General features: G+C 37.0%; 1 protein-coding gene across 8 annotated transcripts in view; it reads right to left on the reverse strand.

Moving 5' to 3' along the window:
- The window catches only part of MYO6 (myosin VI), a 106,420-nt gene that overhangs the window by 37,058 nt on the left and 46,154 nt on the right, over positions 1-23,208 (reverse strand). For all 8 annotated transcript variants that reach the window (XM_080583754.1, XM_080583751.1, XM_080583752.1 and 5 more), the window contains exons 8-15: positions 22,076-22,173; positions 21,103-21,267; positions 15,269-15,349; positions 12,544-12,724; positions 9,668-9,812; positions 2,557-2,714; positions 2,134-2,225; positions 1,606-1,678 (exon numbers count right to left, since the gene is read on the reverse strand). In XM_080583754.1, coding sequence (XP_080439880.1) covers positions 1,606-1,678; positions 2,134-2,225; positions 2,557-2,714; positions 9,668-9,812; positions 12,544-12,724; positions 15,269-15,349; positions 21,103-21,267; positions 22,076-22,173 — 993 coding nt within the window. The remainder of the gene's footprint in view (positions 1-1,605; positions 1,679-2,133; positions 2,226-2,556; positions 2,715-9,667; positions 9,813-12,543; positions 12,725-15,268; positions 15,350-21,102; positions 21,268-22,075; positions 22,174-23,208) is intronic.

Genomic DNA, 23,208 nt, shown 5'->3' on the forward strand with positions numbered 1-23,208 from the left:
TAACACAGAAAGACACTGTAAATTAATTCTATAAATTTTAATTGTTGATTTAATCAAGATTCTATACATATTATCAAATTCTAACTTTAACACAAGGAACATAGGGCAAAGAGATATGGCAGGGATTGTTTTATTTTTACAGTGGGTCTCAAGCTCAATTTAGTCCTCTAAGTCCCATAAGTACCTGAATACACCTGTAGTATGAGCTTTATGAGATAATTGCTTGTATCAGGTAACTGCTATCACTGGCCTGGCCCAACACCTTAAGCAAAATCGTATTTCTACACAAACCAACATTTTTTTTTTCACTCACTTCTAAAGGCAGTAGAAAATCTTTTTCTCCTGACTACTCAAGAACAGAAAAAAGGCTTAGTTTAATCAGGCCATGATTTTACTAACTTACCTAAGAATACCTTATACAATGAAGAAACGTGTAAAATCTTTGGTGGGGTGTCACATGGAACAGTAAAAGGGGTCATGGCTTAGGGACTACTACTTGTATGTTTATGTAAGCTGCTCAAGCCATTTCCATGGGTGGTAAAAGACAACTTGTCTACAGTCTTTACAACCTGACCCATTTTCCCACTATACAGAGAGAGACCTCTTTAAATAGGCATCAGGAAACCCTTTTTGATTCTGAGATTATGCTTCAAAACAAACAGGAATGGAACGGCAGGGGGAACAACACTTTTTACAGAAACATGATGGTCTCTACATGATAATAACGTTTTTGGGAACAGGCTCACACACATGCTTTAGTAAACCACTAGAAGAGGTATGGTTTGCATTCATAGAAATCACATTTTCTGTTGCTATGTTTTTATTCCCTCCTTCAGATACATTTCTATTGCTTTTTCACAAGATGGCTAAGACGCCTGATTGACAAGAGCTATCATCTTTAGTTAAGTCAGAGTTACCAACTGCACAGTCCTATCCAACAAGGTGAAAACTTCTTCAGCAGAGCTACAGAAACTCAGAGCAGCAGACATTTTGCAACAGATGTTGAATTCTGCCACTATGAATCCTCAATCCAGCCAGAACTAAGTGACTAGTTACCATAAATAAATTGCTGTAAATGCAAAAGCAAGGTCAAATTCTGTTCATAATACACCAATTTGGAGAACACAAGTTGAACATAAAGAAAACAAGTAAGCCCCTGGTCTATCAGTCTGTGCAAACCAGCACAGCAACAGGAATCTCTACAGCCTATTGCCTATAATTCATTTTGCTTCTTTGCCAATTGGCTCACAAAAACAAAAAGGGTGGGTGGGTGTTTCAAATAATGGAAATTTTTCCCTCTGACACCCCCACACCCTTCTTTTTATTTATCTTGTTATATTTAGGCATTCTGATTAGTTTTCTATTAAAATGTCAAGAAATTCAGAAGTACCACCTGCAGTTATAACACACTGCAGGACAACATGGATCCATTACCAACTGGAAATGGAATTTAGAAAAAAAAAAAAGAAAGAAATCACAAGGTTTCAACAGTCATTAAAAACATGAAATTAGCACTACTTATATTTTGCCTCTAACTGCTTAAAGTAGTTTAAGCTTTTTTCTCCAAGATGCTAGTGAATAGCTTGACATTTCAAAAGTACATACCTATACAGTCCTGATTATCTACATAGCGCACTTCATTAACCCCCAGGCCTTCTTTTTGGTAAAGTTCTTGTTCCTTTACAAAAAAAAATAAGGAATAATAGTAAAAGAAAAAATATGACTCACCACATATTTTTTACCCACTGAAACTGGGCATGAACGAACACACATTTTAGAATTCCCTTGCACAGCTTATCATATTCCAACCTCACCTCCTTAATGATATGTCAATGCTTTTAGATACTTCCATTATCTACAAGATATTGCCCAATATTTGGATGCCCCATTTTAATGAATGGTATTTAGAGTAAGAATTCTTCATTGATTTTTTTTTAAGGGAAGAAGAAAGGAAGATGCTTCTTTTTGAAAAGTCACGTTCTTTTCTAGCACAATCACGTCACACAGCAAGAAGACCACTTGTGGTTGACTCATTTTTTTAATATAAGCATAATGAGAAATCTTATGGAAAATGATATTACTTTTAGTATCTTTTTACTGAAAAAAAAAATCAAATTTAATAATACAACATACCTCTTTCAAAATTCTTTCATTAAAAAATTGCTGCAGTTTTTCATTACAGTAGTTGATACAGAACTGTTCAAAACTGTTGTGTTCAAAGTATTCTGAAAAATAGTAAACTTCTGTGATAAACCAGCATTCCAACAATTTACATCACAATAAATAAGAGAAGTTTCATAGTGCTAACATTTAAAAATGTTTTTTGATATATACTTGTTTCTTTCAATGAAATAAAAGCTGTTACAGATTTTCAAGTTGCATGTAAGAAAGAGAGAAAAATGCTGTGGCGGATCATATTTCTATGACAAATAACAGACAGTTATATCTGGCAGCAAACCAAAGCAAGGTCCCATACAATGAAACCATACATGTGTATTATTACAGTGGTAATAACAGATTACTAGAAAAAACATTTTACTTGTTAAGAATACTTACCAAAACCAGCTATATCTAGAACTCCAATGAAGAAAGAAGAAGTCTCAAATGGAAAACACTGGTTTACCCTGTTTACCACATGGTCAAAGAGATGACTATACACCGTTTTAGCCAAGGCATCACGAGCATTGTTTGCTTGTTCCACTTTCAAGGGTACCCTATTAAAAGAAATAAATAAATGAGAGATCTTACGTTTCAGAATTTCTCACTTGAAAATACTGAGATTAGGCCCTAAACTTAAAAAGAACCTTTCCTGTCTTTGTAAGTCAGGACACAAAAAGGCTGGGCTTTAAACCTAGGTGCCAAGAAACAATCTTGCCAAGTTAGACTAAGTATGATCTTCCCAAGTTAGACTAAATATGTTATCTGTAAAAAGAAAGACTAATGTTTCACTATCCTCATCAGCAATAAGATGCAGATGACTTCTTTCTCAATCATTAAATAGTTAGAGGCTATATTGAAAATAGCCAGAGAAAGACATTTGAAACATTCTTATCAACAAAAATATTTCAACTATTTATTATGAGCTGCTTATTACAATAAAAGTTATAGTTCAATTTTGCTCTGACATCTTTGACCCTATGTTTTCATAAAGGCTATAACTGAAACTATAGGACTGTAAATTAATCAGTAACAAAACAAAACAAAAAAATGCACAGATAGGGCATGTGATCTCGTGGTGAAACTCTGACACAATCCCAAACAGGAGGATTTTTTTCAAAACACTGGAAAAACAGTGAGAGTTTATCTCTTTCCATCCCTTTTTATAAAGTTTTATTCTACATTTTGACAATTTATTGTAAGTTTACGTTTACACTGAAATTTAGCAGTTATCATTGTCTACAGTTTTATGGGTTTTTGTGTTTTGTTTTGTTTTTTTTTTTTTAAAGTCACAAGTTTAAAGACTATTAAATGCATGACAAAGAACTGTGGGAATATCAGAAATATAGCTCTAGCTATACATATATGTATTTACCTATTCCATGAAGTCAGTATGACAGTGACTTGCCTAAAATGCATACACTTAAAAGCACATTTACCTATCTTACTTCCTGAATAAATACATTCTACAAGACTTGCTTTTAAATAGGTTTCAGAATAACAGACAGGCGTACCAAAAATAAAAACTGTTTTACTCTATGCAGCTCAGGAAGTACTTGTAGAAGTCTTCAGAATAAGACAGTTCATAGAAGGAAAAAGCTTTATGGAAATTTTTAAGAAATAAATGAGAGAAATATGAAAAATGAACTTTTGGCTTTATGGTATGATTGCAAATTGCACTTAGATCCTAATCATGTTACCAAATAATTCAAAGGTAAGATCCCCAACAACGTGAACAGAATCAAACCAGAACAGAATCAGACTGACAAAGATCAAAAACATTCCAAAGGATTTTTACGTGTCAATATAAAATATAAATACAAAGAGGAAAAAAAAAAAGTTTGAAGTACTGACAGCTGCTTGACCTAACAGTATCAAAATTTCATGCATGGAAAGAAGGCCTAAAATTTCAAAACAGCTATGGGTACACAAAGGCTTTGCACAATGCTGTATCAATGTTAAACTAAACCGAAAGAAGAGATTTTTAGGGAGAGAGCCTTTGATAACTGATATAATTTGCAGGAAGGAGCAGAAGAAGGAATGTCAGGATTTTTATCACAGCAGTCCTCTTTGTCTTGAAGACTATGGGATGATGGCTTCAGCTGTATGCCAATAGCACTTCTACTTTTTCTAAATTATCAGTTGGCTTCATAAACAAAGCAGTTCTCCACAGGTACCTCCCTATTTCACTTCTCCCCATAACTAGCCTCGTACCCTTGGAGGACTACAGCTACAACAAGAATCAGTATTAAATCGAAGGTCAGCCTGCTTAGCTAAGGTGGTGGATAACCAGCTATGGAACTTTTCAAATATGCAAAAATCTACATTTAAGAAATAACTCATCTGAACTGTTCAGCAAGCCCCATGTACGAGGTGTACGAGGTTCAAGGTGCCACGGCCGCAGAACTGCTCTGTCGCCCCCTCCAGGCAGCTTTCTTCACGCAGGAGTACAAAGAACTGGCAAATCAGAAAAGGAAAACTAACACTACGCAGCTTACCCATGTTGCATCATTTCCTCGACTTCCCAGGATGCCCAAGCACTAAGCTACCTCATGATTACTATTTCTGTATTTTTCAAAGATGATACGCCAGATGCAGAAATGTGAGACTGATGGAGATCACTTTCTATTGTGACTGATAAGTCAGGGAACCAGAGACTCTGTTCACTAAGGACACCTGCAGCTAGATTACATTAGATAGTAATTAGCTTTAACACACAATCTTGTCTTCCACTAAGGATCTCCTGACTTATCTTAGGGTAACAAGTACTGACAGAAATCTTATCTTATAAATAGCAGGAAGATACGTTTACATTCCATTCTGATACGTTTAAGAGATCAGAATGCTAATGCCCACGTGTCAGCCACAGGCCTATTGCATAATAGAATACACTAAAATCATTTATGCTTTCATTTCTTTAAAGTACATTAAACAACATGACAAATGGAACAATACTCCTAGAGCATGTACTTACTAAAATGACCCTATTCTTTAAAACTATCAAATTCTACCATCACTAAGAAGAATTCCAGGGACCGCACAAAGCCCTATTTTAAATTATCACAGGATGCAGCAGAAACTTGTGGGAAGAAAATGTAACCCAGCAATGCTTTTTGCACAGCTGAAAAAGCACAGAACCACAAAACAATGCTGCAGTTTCACTGACTCAGTAGATACAGAAGAGCGCTGCTACAGAACTGCCTCTCAGAATGAGTGGCTTCCTTCTCATGGGCTTTCCTTCCTGTGATCTTCCTTTCCCCTGCTCTGCTCACCGGGTCTCTCTTCTCCTGTTTCTTGTCTGAGGAGAAAAAAAAAAAAAAAAAATTCCTTCCTCCATTTCACCTTCTCCCCCTCTCTTCTATCCACCAGCTGTTCGTAAAGAAGAGGGAAGAATTTCAATTTTCTAGCCATTGGTAAGGCGGTAACAAAGAAAGCCTTGCTTGGTCTTCATACTAATTTCTTCAGTACAGTTCCCAGGGATTCACAGAGTCTGAGGCCTACGGGAAAGCTCTCTCATGGCCTGGGAAAATTCCACACAATCCTCAAACATTTTCCAATATTTAACATCATTCAGTTTACTTACCCAGACTACATAAATTACAATTAAATATCCATAATTTGCCCATAGTTGTCAACAGTTAGGGGAGAGAGAGCAGGTGAAATGATATCCAAAGGCCACTTTCCTTCAGTCTGATTACTGCTTCACAGCTAAAATGGCCTGGATGAAATAACCCTACCTAATGAAAGGTTTACTTAACTAAAAAAATACTTCAGTACTATCACTAAAAATGCATTTTGGTAGAAAACGTGCTACTTCAAAAGTAGGAAGACGACTTGAGATGATGTCGGTTCAATGTTTCACAATGTAAAATGATCCACTTCGTGATGATGGAGGTCTGTCGGAAAGCCTCCGTGTTTCGAAAGCGTGAAGCTAGCACAGTGCATTTACAGTTTAAGAGGTGTACTGGACTTTGAATACAAACACATTATTTCTCTCTGTAAACACACTTTACATCATGGCCAAGACATCAGCCAACGAGGTGATTATTATGTTTTTTGAGGGAGACTAAAAAGGACACAGAAATGTAGCGCAGCTGTCAAGTCTCCCTGGCAGGCCACTGCACGTTAGTATTTAATAAAATCCTTGGAGATAGCATTTAGCATCACTCTGCTACTGTTCCTTGTTGGCTCCACTGTCCCCAGCTGAACAAAGCCTTTGTTATACTCTGAGCACAGCGATTTCAGCTGAGCTATTCATTCATTGTGACCTACTAGAACTCACATGATCTGCTTCCACACAAAAAGTCCCTAAGAAAGAAAGAAAGAAAGGAGTAGCTCTTTGGGGTGACGGAACAAAACAAAACAATGTACTTGTCAAAACTCTAATATTAATAGCAATCAGATTGTTTCTAAACCACCCTGCCATAGCAAAACCTGGTGGCTATTTAATAACTAACTAACAGTCCAACCCACTTTCCTTGTGCATGCAGTAAGCCACATGGGAAGAAGACACGATTGTGCATTTATTAGCGTATGTTTGCTTTTAGCTGCACAAGTTCAGAAAAGGCTAGAGAAAGAAGCTTAATGCATTTATCCTTTGAGATGGTGTAGGGAGTCCTCTGAATCCTTTACTGCCACCTACAAAATAAAACACTGGGGAAAAGTAAGATCTGCTGACACAAAAACACAGCTACTTGTGTTTGCAGACTATCAAGATAAATACGCTGAAGAGAAAATCTTTACAGTCATATTCCAAGGTGAACTTGAAGCTGTAGCAAAAATTATATATATGAATATGTAACAGAGCAGGTCAGAACCATGTGTAATCATCTCAGATGCAACCAGATAATAAAAAGCCAAGAATCAGTTTGAGATGACTTGTTGAGAAACCTTGCTTGACAGGGTCACTTGAGAAGTGGTGAAAGGGAAGCACCATCCATGTGCCTTTGTTTTAGGACTTGATACGTCTCACCAAACATTCTCAAAAGAAAACTATACAGACACAGTTTATCTCCATGTTACGCATACAAAAGCCAAAACCAATCTATTCTCAGAGACTGAGTCAATAGTTCACAGAGAGCACTTCCAGCTGGGTGCCAGCTGAATCTGACACGGACGTGTTTTGTTCAAAACCCTTCTGCTTCTAGTTAACACTTTCACTAATCCGGACGGAGAAATCATGAGTATGTTCATAAAAACAGTCTGACAATACTGAACTAAGAACAAAAGCAGGAAATCTCATAAACACGATTAACATAAACTATTTTTACAAACTGAAGACATGATCTAAAAATCCACAAGGCAGATTTTGGTTAAAAAAAAAAAAAAAAAAGTGCGGTAATATACTTAGGAGAAATCAAAAATGTAAATGCATCAGCAGTTACAGTGGATCACAAGCTGAATTAAGTAAAAAAAAAAAGTTACAAACTTTCAAAACCTGTAAATCTCATTCCACCATGTGTTAATAATGTGAGTTCCATCTGTCCTGTAGGATATATAGTTGTCTGCTCTAACTTCATCCATTATACTGACAAAGTTTCTGCTGGATTAACGTATCAAAGACCTTGCTGTTTTACTTATCATTTGCAACTGCAACTTTTTCAGTGGTAATCACTATTAAGTTTTAACTCTTGCACGTCTCTTCTTTCCAAGTATAGAAAAAGGCAAACCACCAAAAAAAATCTATTTTTTTCCTCTATCTAGAAATAAACCTCATGATTCAGTAATGTATTTACCAGAACAGCCTGTACCCATGCTAAACTTAAGACTCTTCCTGAATATGAATTACTTCAGAAGAGCTGCTGTGTTCCCCTAGAAGACATGACATCCAAACAGTGAAGGTTGTCACCAATGGTTTACTGTGCCCAAACGCAGCCAGGAAGATCAGTTGCACCCTGGAGATCAGGCAGTGGGCACTGAACAGTATTCCCACCACCCCTGTTTTCTTATAATTTATGATGAAGATTACTTCTCTTGCACAGCTCTTGACCACTGGAAACCTTCATTACTCCAAATCTATTCTACCCTTTGAGGACTGAAACAGCCAACGCTCTCAAGTGCTCAAAGACCAATTTTCCCCCTCATAAATTTGACATAACCTAGGTGTATTAACTCACACTCGTCACTTTTACTGGACCCACTGACGGTATATACCAAGGTTACATCAGTCAGCTGTAACTGATGTAACCAGTTTACAAGTCCACAAGCTTATGAACTGTTAACAACAATTTCTGTTTTATAGCATGAAGTATCTGTTTAAATAACAGGAGGAAATTTCAAGAGATAAAATATGCAAGGAACTTACATAAGCCACATTAATACAGTTAATTAATGATGGCTTTCATATATTAAACTTTCCGGTAAAACATGCACTAAGCTACATTTCTGATTCAGTAAACCCAAAACAATCTGATTGTTTCCCTACAATCAATATGAAGCTCCTGTGCGTTCTTCCAGTGAGTGGATGGTAATTAGTTTCCTAATTAAAAAATCAATGCATTCAGCTAAACACAGAGCTTTTAATTTGTTCAAAACTGTTTAGCCCAAATTTAGTTTGATAAGTTTTCCTCAACTGCAGAAAAAAATACAACATATATCAAGTAGACAGTGTTAGAAAACCAAACTTTAAAACATACAATTCAGTTGTGTGCAGTTTAGCTAGCATCCAGCATCCCTATCAAGATGGATTAGACTAACAGAAAATCTGTGGTGCAAGCAGAGTTTTTTCATAAAAAAATGGAAACTGTAGTGAAATTGACAGTTTTCATGAAGATCAGTTTCAGAAAAGTCGTAATCGTCATGGTATTGAAACGTTATCATCACTACCCATGTCTAAACACATTCTTTGTGATTATTTGTTCTCCATGTGCAGATAGAAAAAAATCACCTAGGAAGTTACATTGATAATAGCTTCTTGTCGAAATGTAAGCGAATTTAAAAAAGGGACAATTACTCTTTTTTTTTTTTTTAAGGCTGCTATTTACTTCAATAGTGGTTCATTCTGTCTAGCTATAAAAAAAAAAAAACAAACAAGTCTTATCTTGTTTCATTATTTTATATGTTTCTGTGAAATTACATTAACTTCACAGTTAAGGTTAAACGCTTGTTCACCGACAGCAAGCAGCAGCACATTTCTGGATTGCTGTTCTTTTTTTTTTTTGAGCTGGAACTCGATTTCAGCAGACTTCGATGTGACACACAGGGAAAACAATCGCCCTGACACTTAAGAAGGGTGGACACAGGTAGGTGCATGATGGGGGCTCTCTCCTACCCCCAATTAGAGCATCTCAGACCTAAATACCACAGGAGCACATCACACTCATGGGACCGCTGTGAAGCCCCCCTTACAAGAGATGCGCCCAAGTATCTTCAGAAATGCTTTTGTAAAACATCCCTCAAAACGGTGTATTTGTTAAATCTGGTAACGTAGATCGTTTTCTGTGTAGATTAGGTATTTAACAGGCTGACTGCCTGTTACTGCGGCGCTGAGGCGCGGCGGGGGCTCACTCACTTGATGACCGTGCCTTTGGCGCCCCCCGCCGTGGTGAGCATGACGCGCGTGGTCAGGCTGCCGCGCAGGTCGTCCTCGTCCAGCCCCAGCAGCGCCGCGCAGCACTCCAGCGCCGTCTGGCTCCGCGCCTTCAGCGTGCAGCCCCCTGCCGAGCAACCGCCACAGCCGTTACCGCGCCGCCCAACCGCCGTAACCGCCGCCCAACCGCCGTAACCGCCGCCCAACCGCCGTAACCGCCGCCCAACCGCCGTAACCGCCGCCCTTCGGCCCCCTCAGCCCCTGCCCCGCCGCCCCCCTCAGCGTGTCGCACGCGTTTTTAAAGCGTTTTCAGTGTTTGGTCAGAAGCGTGAGGTGACTGAAGGATGTTACCCGATTTTCTGTTTTTTTGACGATGTTGAAATACACGGCACCACTAGCAATGTTTTGCCACTCTGCAGTGTATTCCTAATCACTTTTAAATCCTTTCCTTTTTTTTTTTTATATAGATCTTGAAATTCTGACTCCATATCACTCAAAAGTTCCCACATTTCCACAAAGAATGCCAACTAACCTATAATTGATAGGTTTTGCCTTTAAATGGTCCCATTTCATAGGCATACCAAAACAATCTGCTTTAAGGCGTACTTCCTAATGTTAATGAAACAGCTGCGGGTTTGCAATTTTTATGTAAAATCCTAGGAAATAATGAACTGCAATAATCTTGGCACAGCAGCTTCAGAAGAATGGAAGTTAGCATCTAGAAATGTATTCACAGATTAAAGATGTGACTAATGAAATGACTAAATATGACTACAGCTGTGATAAAGACTTAATTCTCAAAAAAAAAAAAAAAAGCTATGCCTCAAAAAATCTGTATTTTTAGAACATTGTTCTACGCATACATTGTTCACAAGCTAACCTGCTTTTGAATGGAAGAACCATCCCAAAATACAGAAGTAGCAAAAAACATTGCTAACACCTAGTAACTAACTGCAGCGATGCAAGCTGCCGGATGCCGATGTTCCTGTAATCCTCCAGACTTCCCTGCTATGCACAGAAGTGCCTGGCACAGCTGCCTCCCAACTGTCACACATACGAGATGAACAATTTCCTAGATAAAGAGGTGGAAGGTGCACTTGGTCCTGCTAGTCAAACATTGCTTGAGTTCCTTAACTCTGCGCTGACGCCAAATGAAAGAAGTGAGGAGGAGTGCTCAGAAGACTTATGTGGATTGATTTTGGAAGCTCTGAAAACACCATCAAACTTATTGCAGTCTGCTCTTGTTTGGTGTTTCCTGGATATTTGAAGCAGCAACAAAACTTTAAAGGGTGTCTGGTACAGAAGTGTACTTCCTGGAGCAGTTTGAATGAACACCCTGGGTGCACACTTACAAGGTGAGTGCAGAATAATGCATGAATTTGCAATGACCATTTAAAAAATGTAAGACTTGACTCCAGGAAATATGGGTTGGAATTTCAACAATGTAAATAACTGTTCTGGTGTTAAAAAGGGTGTCTGCTTCCCTTCTCTCACCTGTGACTTTCCATACCACTTGTAGTTCCCCTTCTCCTTGTTTGCTGGCCTCCTAAAATTCCTTCTCCGCTCACATTTACATCTTTTTCACTATGTCCACCTTGTCTTTATCTTTGTCAACCCCAAACTCTCACCTCACTGAAGGCCTAAGTACAGAAGCTCTCTGCCAGCTTACTACCAAGCCATGAAGCCACTAACCTTCTCTACCCTCATTGTCCTCTTATTTTCAGTCATCTTCATGAAGATGGCAAGATCAAAAATTGAAACTGGGGAGGTTCTGATATGACAGCTTCACTGTGACAATAATTAGGCAGTGGAACAAGTTTCCCAGAGAAGTTGTAGAGTCTTCTCTTTGAAGTTTTTCCCATCCCTATGAACAACCCTAAACTATTTGGTTTGAATTCAGTGTTGGCCCTGCCTTGACCAGGAAATGTTGGACAAGAGACCTCCTGACAACCCTTCCCACCTGAAGGTTTCTGTGGTGATTCTGTGCTTGGATGAGGAGCCACTGAATCTAAGAGGCTAATATTCATTTAATTCTTCATTCAAAACACCTTTTAAAATGTTCTTTGATACGCCCTTTTAAAAAATTTTACCAGGTTTGGCAACAGCTATATGTGCATGAAGTAAGACTAAGAGGAACTGATCTCATTTTATCTTGCAATGACAGATGAAGATCTGAATGACTATTTTTTCTCCCATAGTCATCTTTGTAGTAAGTCCAGACCAGGAGTTTCTTAATTCTTTAGTAATCTATGGACAACACTCCTCAACTTACAAAGGCTGATTTTAGTAGTAAGGCAAAAACAACTATTCCCAAAATGCTGATTCCCCTTCACCAGCCTTCCCGTGCATTCTGCTAGTAAGTACCAGCTACACTCGTACCAACTCCTCTTGTGAGCTAACATCTTAAAATCATTAAGTTTACATGTACCAAAAAACTTACTGCAATTTTTCTTCATCTCTTGAAAATACTTAATGTGACATTTTGGGAAGCCAAAGAACATACCGCCTTTCACTACAGATGGAGTTTCTAATTTCAAGACGTTTTCATGACATTATCAAGAAGTTCGATTTTTTTGTTGTTACTAAAATTCAAGTAGTTTTGAGAAACAAGATGTCTCTTTATATTTAAATTCACATTAACAATTTCTCGAACAATTTCAGTGAGAGTCTTTTTGCTTTCAGAGCATATAAATTACAACTTTAAAACAAGTAAGTAAACTTGACTGCAAAATGGGGCGATTAAAGGCTGAATTACCCTTCAATATAAGGGAGTGTTCTAAAGCAGTAATTCACATGAAAAGTAATAATCAAGAGACATTTTCAGTATTTTTTACAGAAATCAATTTGTTTCTTCTAACCTGAAGTGCTCCCAGCTTCCTCAAAATCAATATTTCCAAGGTGAAGGACACCAGCCACTACTCTAAAAAGATCAAGTTTTTCTGCATCATCCAGTCCAATCTTCTTCATTGCTGTGCACATTCTGTTGAAATCTCCATGATCATCTAAGAGTGGGTCCTTCAAGGAACCTGCCTTAAGATACTATAAAACAACAAGATGAAAAAACAACAACGAAAAGATCAGTGATTTATTTTAAAAATAAATGTAAACAATTATTTCCAGGCAAGAATACCATAACAAAAAGTATAAAAAGCATGCAAAACTCAAACTAAGTAGAAAGAGATAGAGCTTTTCATATAATACAGGCTTTGGAAGAATCCTGATTTGTTTTGTTTATACTTCGGAGCATGACCCTTAAAACTGCAACCTACTTTCAGAAAGCAGAACTTGGAGAGTTTGACAGCTTAGGACAGGAGAGCACAGGATGGTCAACAATGGAAAGGGAAAAGTTTGGCTAAAGAAGCTTTAGAGATACATATACCAAGGAGTATTTCTAGCCTCCAGCAATTGAAAGACCACTGGGGTCCTTGTAATAGGATAACAGAATGGCTTTGACAGGCCATGGGAAAGGAGTACAGGACAAATTAGAATTGGAAGCATATTCCCTATGAGTATCCACACAGACTTACATAAAGGAATATGCTTGTTAACATTTGCTGGTGACAAAGAAACAGTAAAATTGTTTGCCAATATTCTACTGGCTAAAAGAATAGCAGCTAGATTACAATATATCAATTTAACATTTTGCTGACAGAATTTCCTATTTTAAATACATCAAAAGTCATTTTAATAACTGTTATAAATAGTAGTGAAACATCTGCATGCAATCAAAAGACTAACTGAACATGCATAGATTGATTCGGGCTTTTACAATTACTTTAAAATGTTTTCAACTAAGAATTACTCATTTAAGTAGAAGCCTCATTAACATCAAATAAGCTAACAATTCTATCAAAACAAAACACCACATGCATCTGAAAAATTCACTTCACACAACATTTAAACACATCAATAAAATTAAACTACATGTTTTAATTATGTAAAATGATCACCTCATCTTCCTGATAAGGAAAACACAAAAATAATTTAAGTATTAATTGACTATTCCGGCTATTTTTATTAAAATAAACAATCAATATTTTCATTATAATGACAGAGCAAATATTAATACCTGATTTTAAAAAATGAACAATGTATTTGAACTGAACAATGTATTTCCTGTTTAAGTGACTAGATTAGATTTTTACTTCATTGAAATTTGAACCTCTATTGCTCCTTCAAATTGACATGGCTGCAATATAAATATATTATGGCATATGTTCCACTATTTAATGTCCAACACATTTTCAGAATTACTCTTTCAGCATGCTGTAGTTTTAGAGAAACATTTCTGCCAAATTAAGTCCTTTAGAGACATATTTTATGACAGAACACCAGATTGTAAATCACATCAGTGACCACATCTTTGAGTAGCAAGAATAAGTGAATGCTGATACTTTATGCCTACATAAATGGCCAACTTCACTACACATCTTCATTTAAGGCAAATTAGGCAAACTGAGGCAAAATCTCCCAAATATCTCTTAGCCTATACACTTAAAGAGTTAAGTATCTAACAGCCTTCTGCCTTACAGTATTATCAAATCAATACTTCCATATCTCTCTCTCCATCATCCCTGATTACATAAAAGAACTTACATTCAAGACAAGGAAACTGGCATTATGGGCTCCATATTACAACATTAGAAACCTGGGAGTGGACTTTCCAATGAAGCATCTCTACTGTCCTTCACAACTACGCACAAGCTACGTACAATCCCAAACCCAAGTTCTCTAAAGTAAAAGATCATCATTGGGGGAGAGAAGCTCTTGAGTCAACTTGTCTTAATATTATTCCTCATGTAACTTGCCATGCTATTGAATCGTAAGTATGGGTTTCTTTAAGCAAAGAGAGATCTTCCAGCTATACAAATGAAAAATTCTTCCTTTAGGTATGAATAGATGAAAATTCTATTAGAGATTAGAGTGGAATTATAATGAAGTGTTTAAACAACTTCCAATACAGATATACTATCAATTCATATTAATTTCTTGAAGTGTCCTCAGGCAAACAAGCTCAAAGGCTTAAGGATATAAATTCTGATAATGCTTTATTAAAAAAATGTAACAGGAGATGGAACAAGAGGAAAAAAATGTTCTGAAGTTCCACTTGCCTCCAGGAAATGCCACTTTCTGGTGTAAGTCAGAGGAAGGGAGATTTACTTGTTCTGGAAGTAAAGTTGTGCTAATATTTTAGAAAACAGTTTGGAACATCACTTCAAAAATCCAGACAGTCAAAACAGCTTTGGAAGAAAACTACTGCTTCTGACGTATTCCTAACACTATTAAAATTTAAAAAGAAAATGACAAAAAGTCTTGATTTTTTTTGTTTTCCACAGAAGACATTCTGAATCATTAAGTGTTACAAGAATGAAAAGGAAACAATTTTATATAGTGTTCCACTTGGAATTTTAAGATGCACATCAAAATATATTTTTAGGACTGAATTCCAAAACCCTTACCAGTAACTATTTAGACCTATAAAGATGTGTAAAATGAACATTTCATTCCACATTGCAAAACTGTAATCATTTTCAATGCTCTCTGCATTAGTTAATACAAACTAACTGAAGATACAAAACATACCTCAGGACTCTTGCGATTTTGCAAAATCTGCTTGTCTGTTTCTTTGTTAGCAAAGTACCTGGTACAGCCCCGATTTAAATACTGCAACAATAAAAACAGAAAAAATGCACACTTAAAAGGCAGAAGTGAGAGAAACTTACGCTATTATTTAATGCTCACTTTACATAGCTTGTTTCTATAACATAATAACAATACTACAGGTATTCAGAATTCATTCCTTGAAAAAGTTTTTATATTTTTTCATAATATTTAAAAAAAAAACAGAGAAGTGCAACTGTAACAAACTTCTATTGAAAGCTTTTCAATTTTGACAATTGAAGTAGTTTTTGACAAAATGGGATATTCATTTTGTTAAGTCTCACCATCTTTTCTTTGTTTAACTCTACTAAACTTACTACATTACATAAAAGACAACTAAAATCAGGAATCAAGAAAATACATTTTATGGCCAATTTGTAATACCAAATTTTACCCCACCAAGCTGTACATAACATCAGATAAAATTCAGAATAACATTTATGTTTTCTGCAATATAGAAGCCTTAGACAGTGTTGTGAGGTGGTGAGAGAGATAGGATCAAAGAAATTGTGGTACTATCTATAATGTACTTGTATGGTTGTTTTTTTCCTCACCAGTGATATATTTCTATAAGCAATCAGAGACATAGCATAATAAAAACCTTGAACAGTCTTAAAAGCTTATAACCTGGTACAAGCAGAAGCCTAATTCGGAACCTGGCTTTTGATATTCATCTCAAATTGTATAGTAAAGGGGACAGATCAAGCATTCAGATGATGACTGACACCTCCAGTAAAATAGGATCATCACATCAACTTCTCTTTTCTGTTTTGTTCAGCTGAAAATAAGAACTCTGTCCAAAATCATGGTGAGAGCTCTTTGTCTAAAGAAACTGAACTGATTTCTTGGTCTGCCCATATACAAAGAATTTTGCAGCTAGACACATGCAGTTAATTCTACACTTTGATTAAAATTTATATACACAATTTAAAAAAAAATATCAAAACATAAGGCAACCTGAATTCTCTTTTGGAAATCAAGATGTGAAAAAATTCAGCTTCTCATATCCATCAGCTATAGTCCAGGTGCAGATTTACTGTGCAAGTTTACCTTCAAAGCCATGTGGTGCAGTCAAAGCCACCTGGACCAACAAGGCTCAGCAGAGGATTACCTAATGACTCTGAATCTCTGAAAAGTCCTGCAGGGGAACCCAAAATATGAGCAACCAGGGCTTCATGTTCTTGTGTGGCTGTGTTCAGAGGAGAGTCGAGAAGAGGAACCTGCAACTCCTTATAGTCTTTTTGCCTCGTAAATTCACACTTCCCTAAGGGAACTGCAGGGAAAGGGCAAACTAAGGGAGAGGTAGCCCCCTTTGGCACTGCTGAAATTCAGACAGTTCAGGCAGGTGAAGCCAATGCAGTTGTCTAGGTTCACGTGCCCAGAGCAAGCATGGCCAACACCGAGACAGCCAAACGCACAGGGAGGAGATTACAAGGGATCGCTTAAGTCAAGGTCAGGCAGGGGAACTGGCAGAAGAAGAGAGCTTTGTTATCCTTTGCTTTTTAATGTCGTTTCACTTCTGTGAAAAATGAGAACCGTCTTAGATCTGAGATGGTCCTATTTTCAAGTTAATAGAGTTAAGAGAAACCAGGCATTGAGCAAAACACACGAGTCTTAAGGCCCACGCTGTCTCTAACTTGGACTTGGACTTGATAAGCTAAAAGCCACAAGGAAAGTGGCAAAATAGAACAAATGTAAAACTGCACCCCTAGGGATGGATTTTTCTGAACAACTTATTTGAGAATAAAATCTTTTCCTGAAAGTTTTTCTTGACAGGCCTCCAAAAGATTAACATTGACATCTACACATTGATCAAACACCAAATGCTAGTTAGCACAATATCTCCATCTATGGTTAGAAGCCTGATAGATTGTATTTCCTCAGTAATTAACACAAGACAGATACATACTCAAGAAATAATGTGGTAAAAAGGTGAAACAAGCATTATTACTTAGAGCCATATTTTATGACAAAAACCTGAAGCAGCAAATGAGTGAAGAGCACAGAAAAAATAATCCTTACAGCAGAAGTCCAAAAATGATATGATAGTGTGACAAGGCAGGTGTCACTGTAAGCTCTTTGTAAATGCAACAGGCACAGTGAGTGCCTTCTGTGCAGGCACTCGTGTTGTTCAGTACTGCACTGCACTAGCCTGATTTTAAGCAGGTTATAATTTTGACATCCACAATTGTATGTACCCTCATGAGCAGAGCTTCGATGAAAAAAAATTCCCGAGAGTGAGCACATGACGTATCCAGTTACAGAATTAACAATCTGGGAGCTGCAAGAAATAATTTTTAATGGAGCAGTGACTATGCAATAAAAATACATCTTTGAAAATCTGCTCGAGATTTTAGATTTAAAACATACAAAAGAATAATGCGTGTAATAGTTGGACAGTAAAGAAGAAAGCTTTGGCTTTTAGGGAGCAAGACATCTGGATACCACAAGAGAATTGCATGATGTGTACTGTACAGAATTGCAGCTCTGCACCCGAGCTCATCAGCATGCAGGCACAGACCTGGCCGGCTGAAAAGGCAGCAGCAACCTGTTTAGTGACTGGTGTGCAGCTGCCGTGCCCACAGCTAACATAGGTCTCACCTTGATAACCACTGCTTTGTACAAAAGTAGTAGGAATGTTGTATCTTTACGGCTTCCAAGACTGTACTAAATTCTGATGAAAGTGAGTGTGAAAGATATAGGGTAAAGTAACAGATAAGCACAGTGCAACAAGTTTTATTGAGAAAATGAAGTAGTAGAAAAACACCAGCAAAAACACTTAACACGGTAGCATAATGCTTTGTTAGCAGTGCTCCTCGCCTCACTTAAGAAAAAGGAAGTCTACACAGATGACAGTCAGTTAATTTATGTCTGTAATTCCACATGCTTTCCAGGTTTGCGTTACAAAACCCTTACAAGCCCTAGGCAGCAATTTGCTCTGTGTGCTTTAGAAATGCCCAGAGTTCTGCATCACCGAGAGTCCAAGCCAAGCATAAAGCAAGAGACAATGGAGAGATGGAGACAAATGACAGAACTCCAGCAAACAACTAACGAAGTATCTACCAGTAGGATTTGATTTGCCAATGTTTTTCTTATCGACACAAGTCAACAAAGCACAAAATGATGTTTGTAGATACTTACAGCTCAAGTGTGTTTCTCAAAAGGATATATATATATATATCCTTTTAATATACATAGATATGTAAATTATGTATGAATAAGAAAAGTGCGGGAATGAGTGACTGAAGTCTTCCCCTTACTAGTAAAATTGGTGATGACAGTCTAAAATGAGAGAAGGCTTAGAAGGACCCCAAGTGGGAAAACAGAAGCCTGCTTTAATAGGAAAGGAAAAGAACAATCAGGAAAACAATGAGAAAAAAGTTGTACAACCGTATTAGTTCAGCAAGTACAACCGTATTAGTTCAGCAAGAAAAAAAAAATGACTGCATGCCATGGTTTTGGCTGGGATAGAGATAATTTTCTTTGTAGATGTTTGTATGATGCTATGTTTTGAACTTGTGATGAAAATAGTGGTGATAACACACCGATGTTTTAGTTGTTGCAGAGCAGTGCCTACAAAGAGCCAAGGACTTTCCTCTCCTTGTGCTGCCCTGCCAGCGAGGAGCTGGGGGTGCACCAGGAGCTGGGAGGGGACACAGCCAGGGCAGCTGGCCCAGGCTGGCCAAAGGGATGGCCCGCACCAGGAGGTGTCGTGCACAGCAATAAAACTGGGGTAAAGAAGGAGGAAGGGGGGACCACTGGGAGTGATGGCATTTGTCTTCCCAAGGAACCACCACCCATGATGAGCCCTGATGTGCTGGAAGTGGCTGAACTCCTGCCTGCCGATGGGAGGTAGCAAATGGATTCCTTGCTTTGCTTGCACGTGCAGCTTTTGCTTTGCCTAGTAAACTATCTCAGCCCATGAGTTCTTGCACTTTTACCTCCCCAGTTCTTTCCCCCATCTCTGGGGAGAGAGAGCAAGCAGCTGTGTGGTGCTGAGCTGCCTGCCGATTTAAATCACAACACTGCAATGAGAGGTGTGGAACATTGAGAATTAAGTGACAATTTAAAAATACGGGAAATAGGGTTGGAGTAACTCACACAAATATAGAAAACAAAGTAAAGAAAAGATTTTGACTGACAAGAAGGACAAGAAAGCGATAGGAAATTGCATCATTTGTCAATTGTTTTTGAAAACTATTCAGTGAAATCTGAAGCAAGGGAAATGGAGGAGAAAGAAGGAAAGCAGCAAAAAAAAGTTAAAAGTTAAATTGCAGTAGTAAAACTGTTTAGTGGAAAGATGGGAGGAAAAGAATGCAAAAGCTTAATGGTAGCACAGAAAGCCAGCCTGCTTGTGGGATTTCTACTGGAAACATAACACACAATCAGGGTTATCAGGCAAAACCACATGATCTCACAAAAGGGAAAAAATGTCAGAAATAAAGCATGAGGAGAAGAAGGGAAGGCAGTAAACAAATCAGAAGTCGTAAGAAGAGCCACACTGGACTGAATTAAAAGGTCCATACTACCAATGCTTTATCTTTAGCCGTGACCTGCATTTCACCCCAGGATTTTACTATTCCTTTTTGAGCTGAGATGATAAAACTCTGCACCCTATTTACAAATATAATCGTATAACACACCATTTCACTCTCATTTACTTTCCTAGTAACTCCTAAAATCCTACTCTGCTTTTTCCCTGCCACTGAACATTAAGCTAACATTTTTAAAGATGTACAATAATTCACATCTTATTTCCTCCCAGTTTATTTTGAGTTCATTTTCATTTAGGTATGGTCAAAAGTATTACATTCAACACTGACTGTATTTATATTTTATTGGCTACTCCATGGCTTGAGTGACTGGACCAGTAACAGGTTGTTGAAAGAAGCCAAAACTCAGGAAAAAAATAAGTAGTTCTAGGGAAAGAATAAATTAGCAGATATAAAACTTAAGAAACAGAAGCATGCTTAATGAACAGAAGTAGTGATCCTGGCAGGAAACATTGAGCATGGGCTTCAGGTCAAATGGAGATAAAAGTGTAAGCTTTCAGCCGAAGGGAGTGTCAAGTCTCATCATGTAACCTGGAGTGACCAAGAACGACAGAGACTCCTGTCAGATGAAGAGAGGAATGAGAGAAACTCCAAATTGGAGAAGTACTAATGACAAATCTAGACAGTAGAGAAAGACAGGAACAAGATGCAACAGCGTAGGAAAGAGAAGTGATGTGAAAGCATATAGACTGAGAAAAGAAAAGCACAACCACCCTGTCACTGCAGTTTGATCCCTGGTACGAAGTGTGAGGTAAAAATAAAGGACAGAATTGCAGGACAAAATTCCCAGGTCCTCCTAAATGCACAGTTAGAAAAGGAAGAAATAAATGCAGTTTTTCAGATTTAATAATGGGTTACCCACAGAACAGTTGGATCACAGTCAAAAAATTTACACTTTACACATCAAGAAGAGACCATAACAAAATTACTAGCAGCTGGGTATGCAACAGTATATTTTTGGAAAAAGCAAAGATTCTTTAATTTTAAAAACACAGAGGGCAAGTACAGGAAATCTTCCAATAAAGATAATATGGCAGAGAGCCTTATGTCTAGATCAAATAGATTTAACAAAAGAAGTTATTTTCTGAATTTTGTTACAGAAAAGAGTTTGTCAAAGGTAACAGGTATTTTAATAAGATCTACGAGAGAAATGCAGATATGGCAATAATGAAAAGCTTTACAAACACTGACTCCAATACTCACCCTAAAGCTGTCAGGAGAACTTAGATACAGTTTTTCCCTAATGTCTTCTGGAGCACCAGCACAAAGCCTGTAAAAGATATGATAATTCCTCTCTTCTTTGCCTTGCACACAGATCCTAGATTTCTCCAGAAGATAATGTGATACAAATCCACCAACCACGGAGTTCTAGGAAGAAGAAATATTTTTCTGATTATCTGAATGTTTTTAGTTTACTCGAGATTCAGAGTTTTTCAATTTAAAATTGTCTGACCTGGCTCTTTCAACAGATGCTGCTCCAAAGATTAAAACATATCTATATCTAATATATATAAATCTGAAAAAAGAAACTGTTACCTTCACTGTAGCTTTCCCCAAGCTCATGCATTGCACCTACAAGGGCCTACTTCACACCCACAAGCAGCAATTCTATATGCAAATATATAAGCTATGGAAGCTAAAATATACCCAAAGAAAAATGTCAAAGGCTACACAGTGGGTAGTCTTTCTGACAAAAAAAGTGTTCCATGACTTCTGTTACATACATGATATAGATGCAAGGTCCCAAAACTTCATAGCAACAAATAAAAACATCAGTAATTCATATAAAGTATTAAAGCATTAAAATCGATTTATATCTGTTGATACATTATATGCAACTCGTGCTTATTTGTGCATTAAAGCAATGCATAAATACTTAAGAGCAATTAAGTTATTCTTCAGATGTGCCTTTTCCCTCTTCTTGTGATGAAGAGAACAATTTTTATTCTTTAGTTATGGATGGAAGCAATTTTCCCATTGACTTGACCCACCATTTTCCAGTAATGACACAGTACTGTGTCTTTAACTTTACTTTCAAGGTGATAAATCATATGTGGAAATCAAGGACAGTAGGTATTTGATGCAAGATAGGTAAGTCTATTTAGCCTTCTTCCAATCTAGCATTTCCATTTCATGGTGAAAATCGACACTCGTATCTGTATCAAAATTCCAGTACCTTTTCATTGAAGTGAATTTCCACAAATTTCCCAAAACGACTACTATTGTTGTTGCGAATAGTTTTTGCATTTCCAAAGGCTTCCAATAGTGGATTTGCTGTTTAAAAAAAAAATAAAGAAGTGTTAAAATTTGATCAATAAACTACCAAAATGAAAGAGAGAATAAATACATATCAATGATCCACTGACCTTGTTGGGAATAACGTTTGAAAATTGAAGGAAAAGTATTAACTATCAGGAATAACTAATTTTGCAAATTGTACTGGATATGCTGTGGTGGAATTTACAATGAAGTGCTTAGATAAATAAGACTGCAAATTACTTGAATCAATACTGTTAAGAAATTCAGAGACAATCACCAGAAATGATTCAGTGATGTTCTTCTACAGCAAGCAGGTAAATAACCAATACATAAACTCTATGATACAATACACAATTTGACATTTCCCAATGAGTTGTTATTCATAAAATCTAAACTACCCACTTATCCCACAGACAAAAATGCCACTTAAATGTCATGCATGCTGCATGTTAGATTGATTAGGGAATAAAAATACGTATTAGAAAAGGGTGTTGATTTCAAAAACAACTTTAAAATGCCCTTTCATATTAGCTCAATTAAGTGAATGAGTTATTTTTTTTTTTTAACTGGCTGCAGTTCTCAAGCACCTTAAAGGAAAACCCATACAGAAAGAGTGGCAGCAATCTAATGTATGTTTTATATTTATATAAATCATGCATAGCTTAGGCAGTTTGAAAATGTTTAGTAGTTATAAAACACAAGGCTTCCGAAAGAATGCATTTTACTACCTCCGAAGACCAAAGAAAAACAATTTTCTGAATTGTACTAACAATAAACCAAGGAAAATATCTGCAATGTATTTTGACGCTTTTAGCTAAAAAATATTAATTGGAAACTAAGTGAGCAGAAGCTCAGATTTAAACCTCCACTGATGACCATCTACAAATTTGCTCCTATAAAAATTAAAATTTTATATTAAGGAATAACTACAATGGTGGGATAAATTAGGGATGATAATGCATTATTTAGCAGGGCATCAGCATTAACTTTTTTGTTTTGTCTAGGTTTTCATTTTTTCATATTTAAAGCTTATGAAAATGCAAGTATGAC

This window comes from Anser brachyrhynchus (assembly GCF_964034855.1).
Source record: "Anser brachyrhynchus genome assembly, chromosome: 3".
NCBI lineage: Eukaryota > Metazoa > Chordata > Aves > Anseriformes > Anatidae > Anser > Anser brachyrhynchus.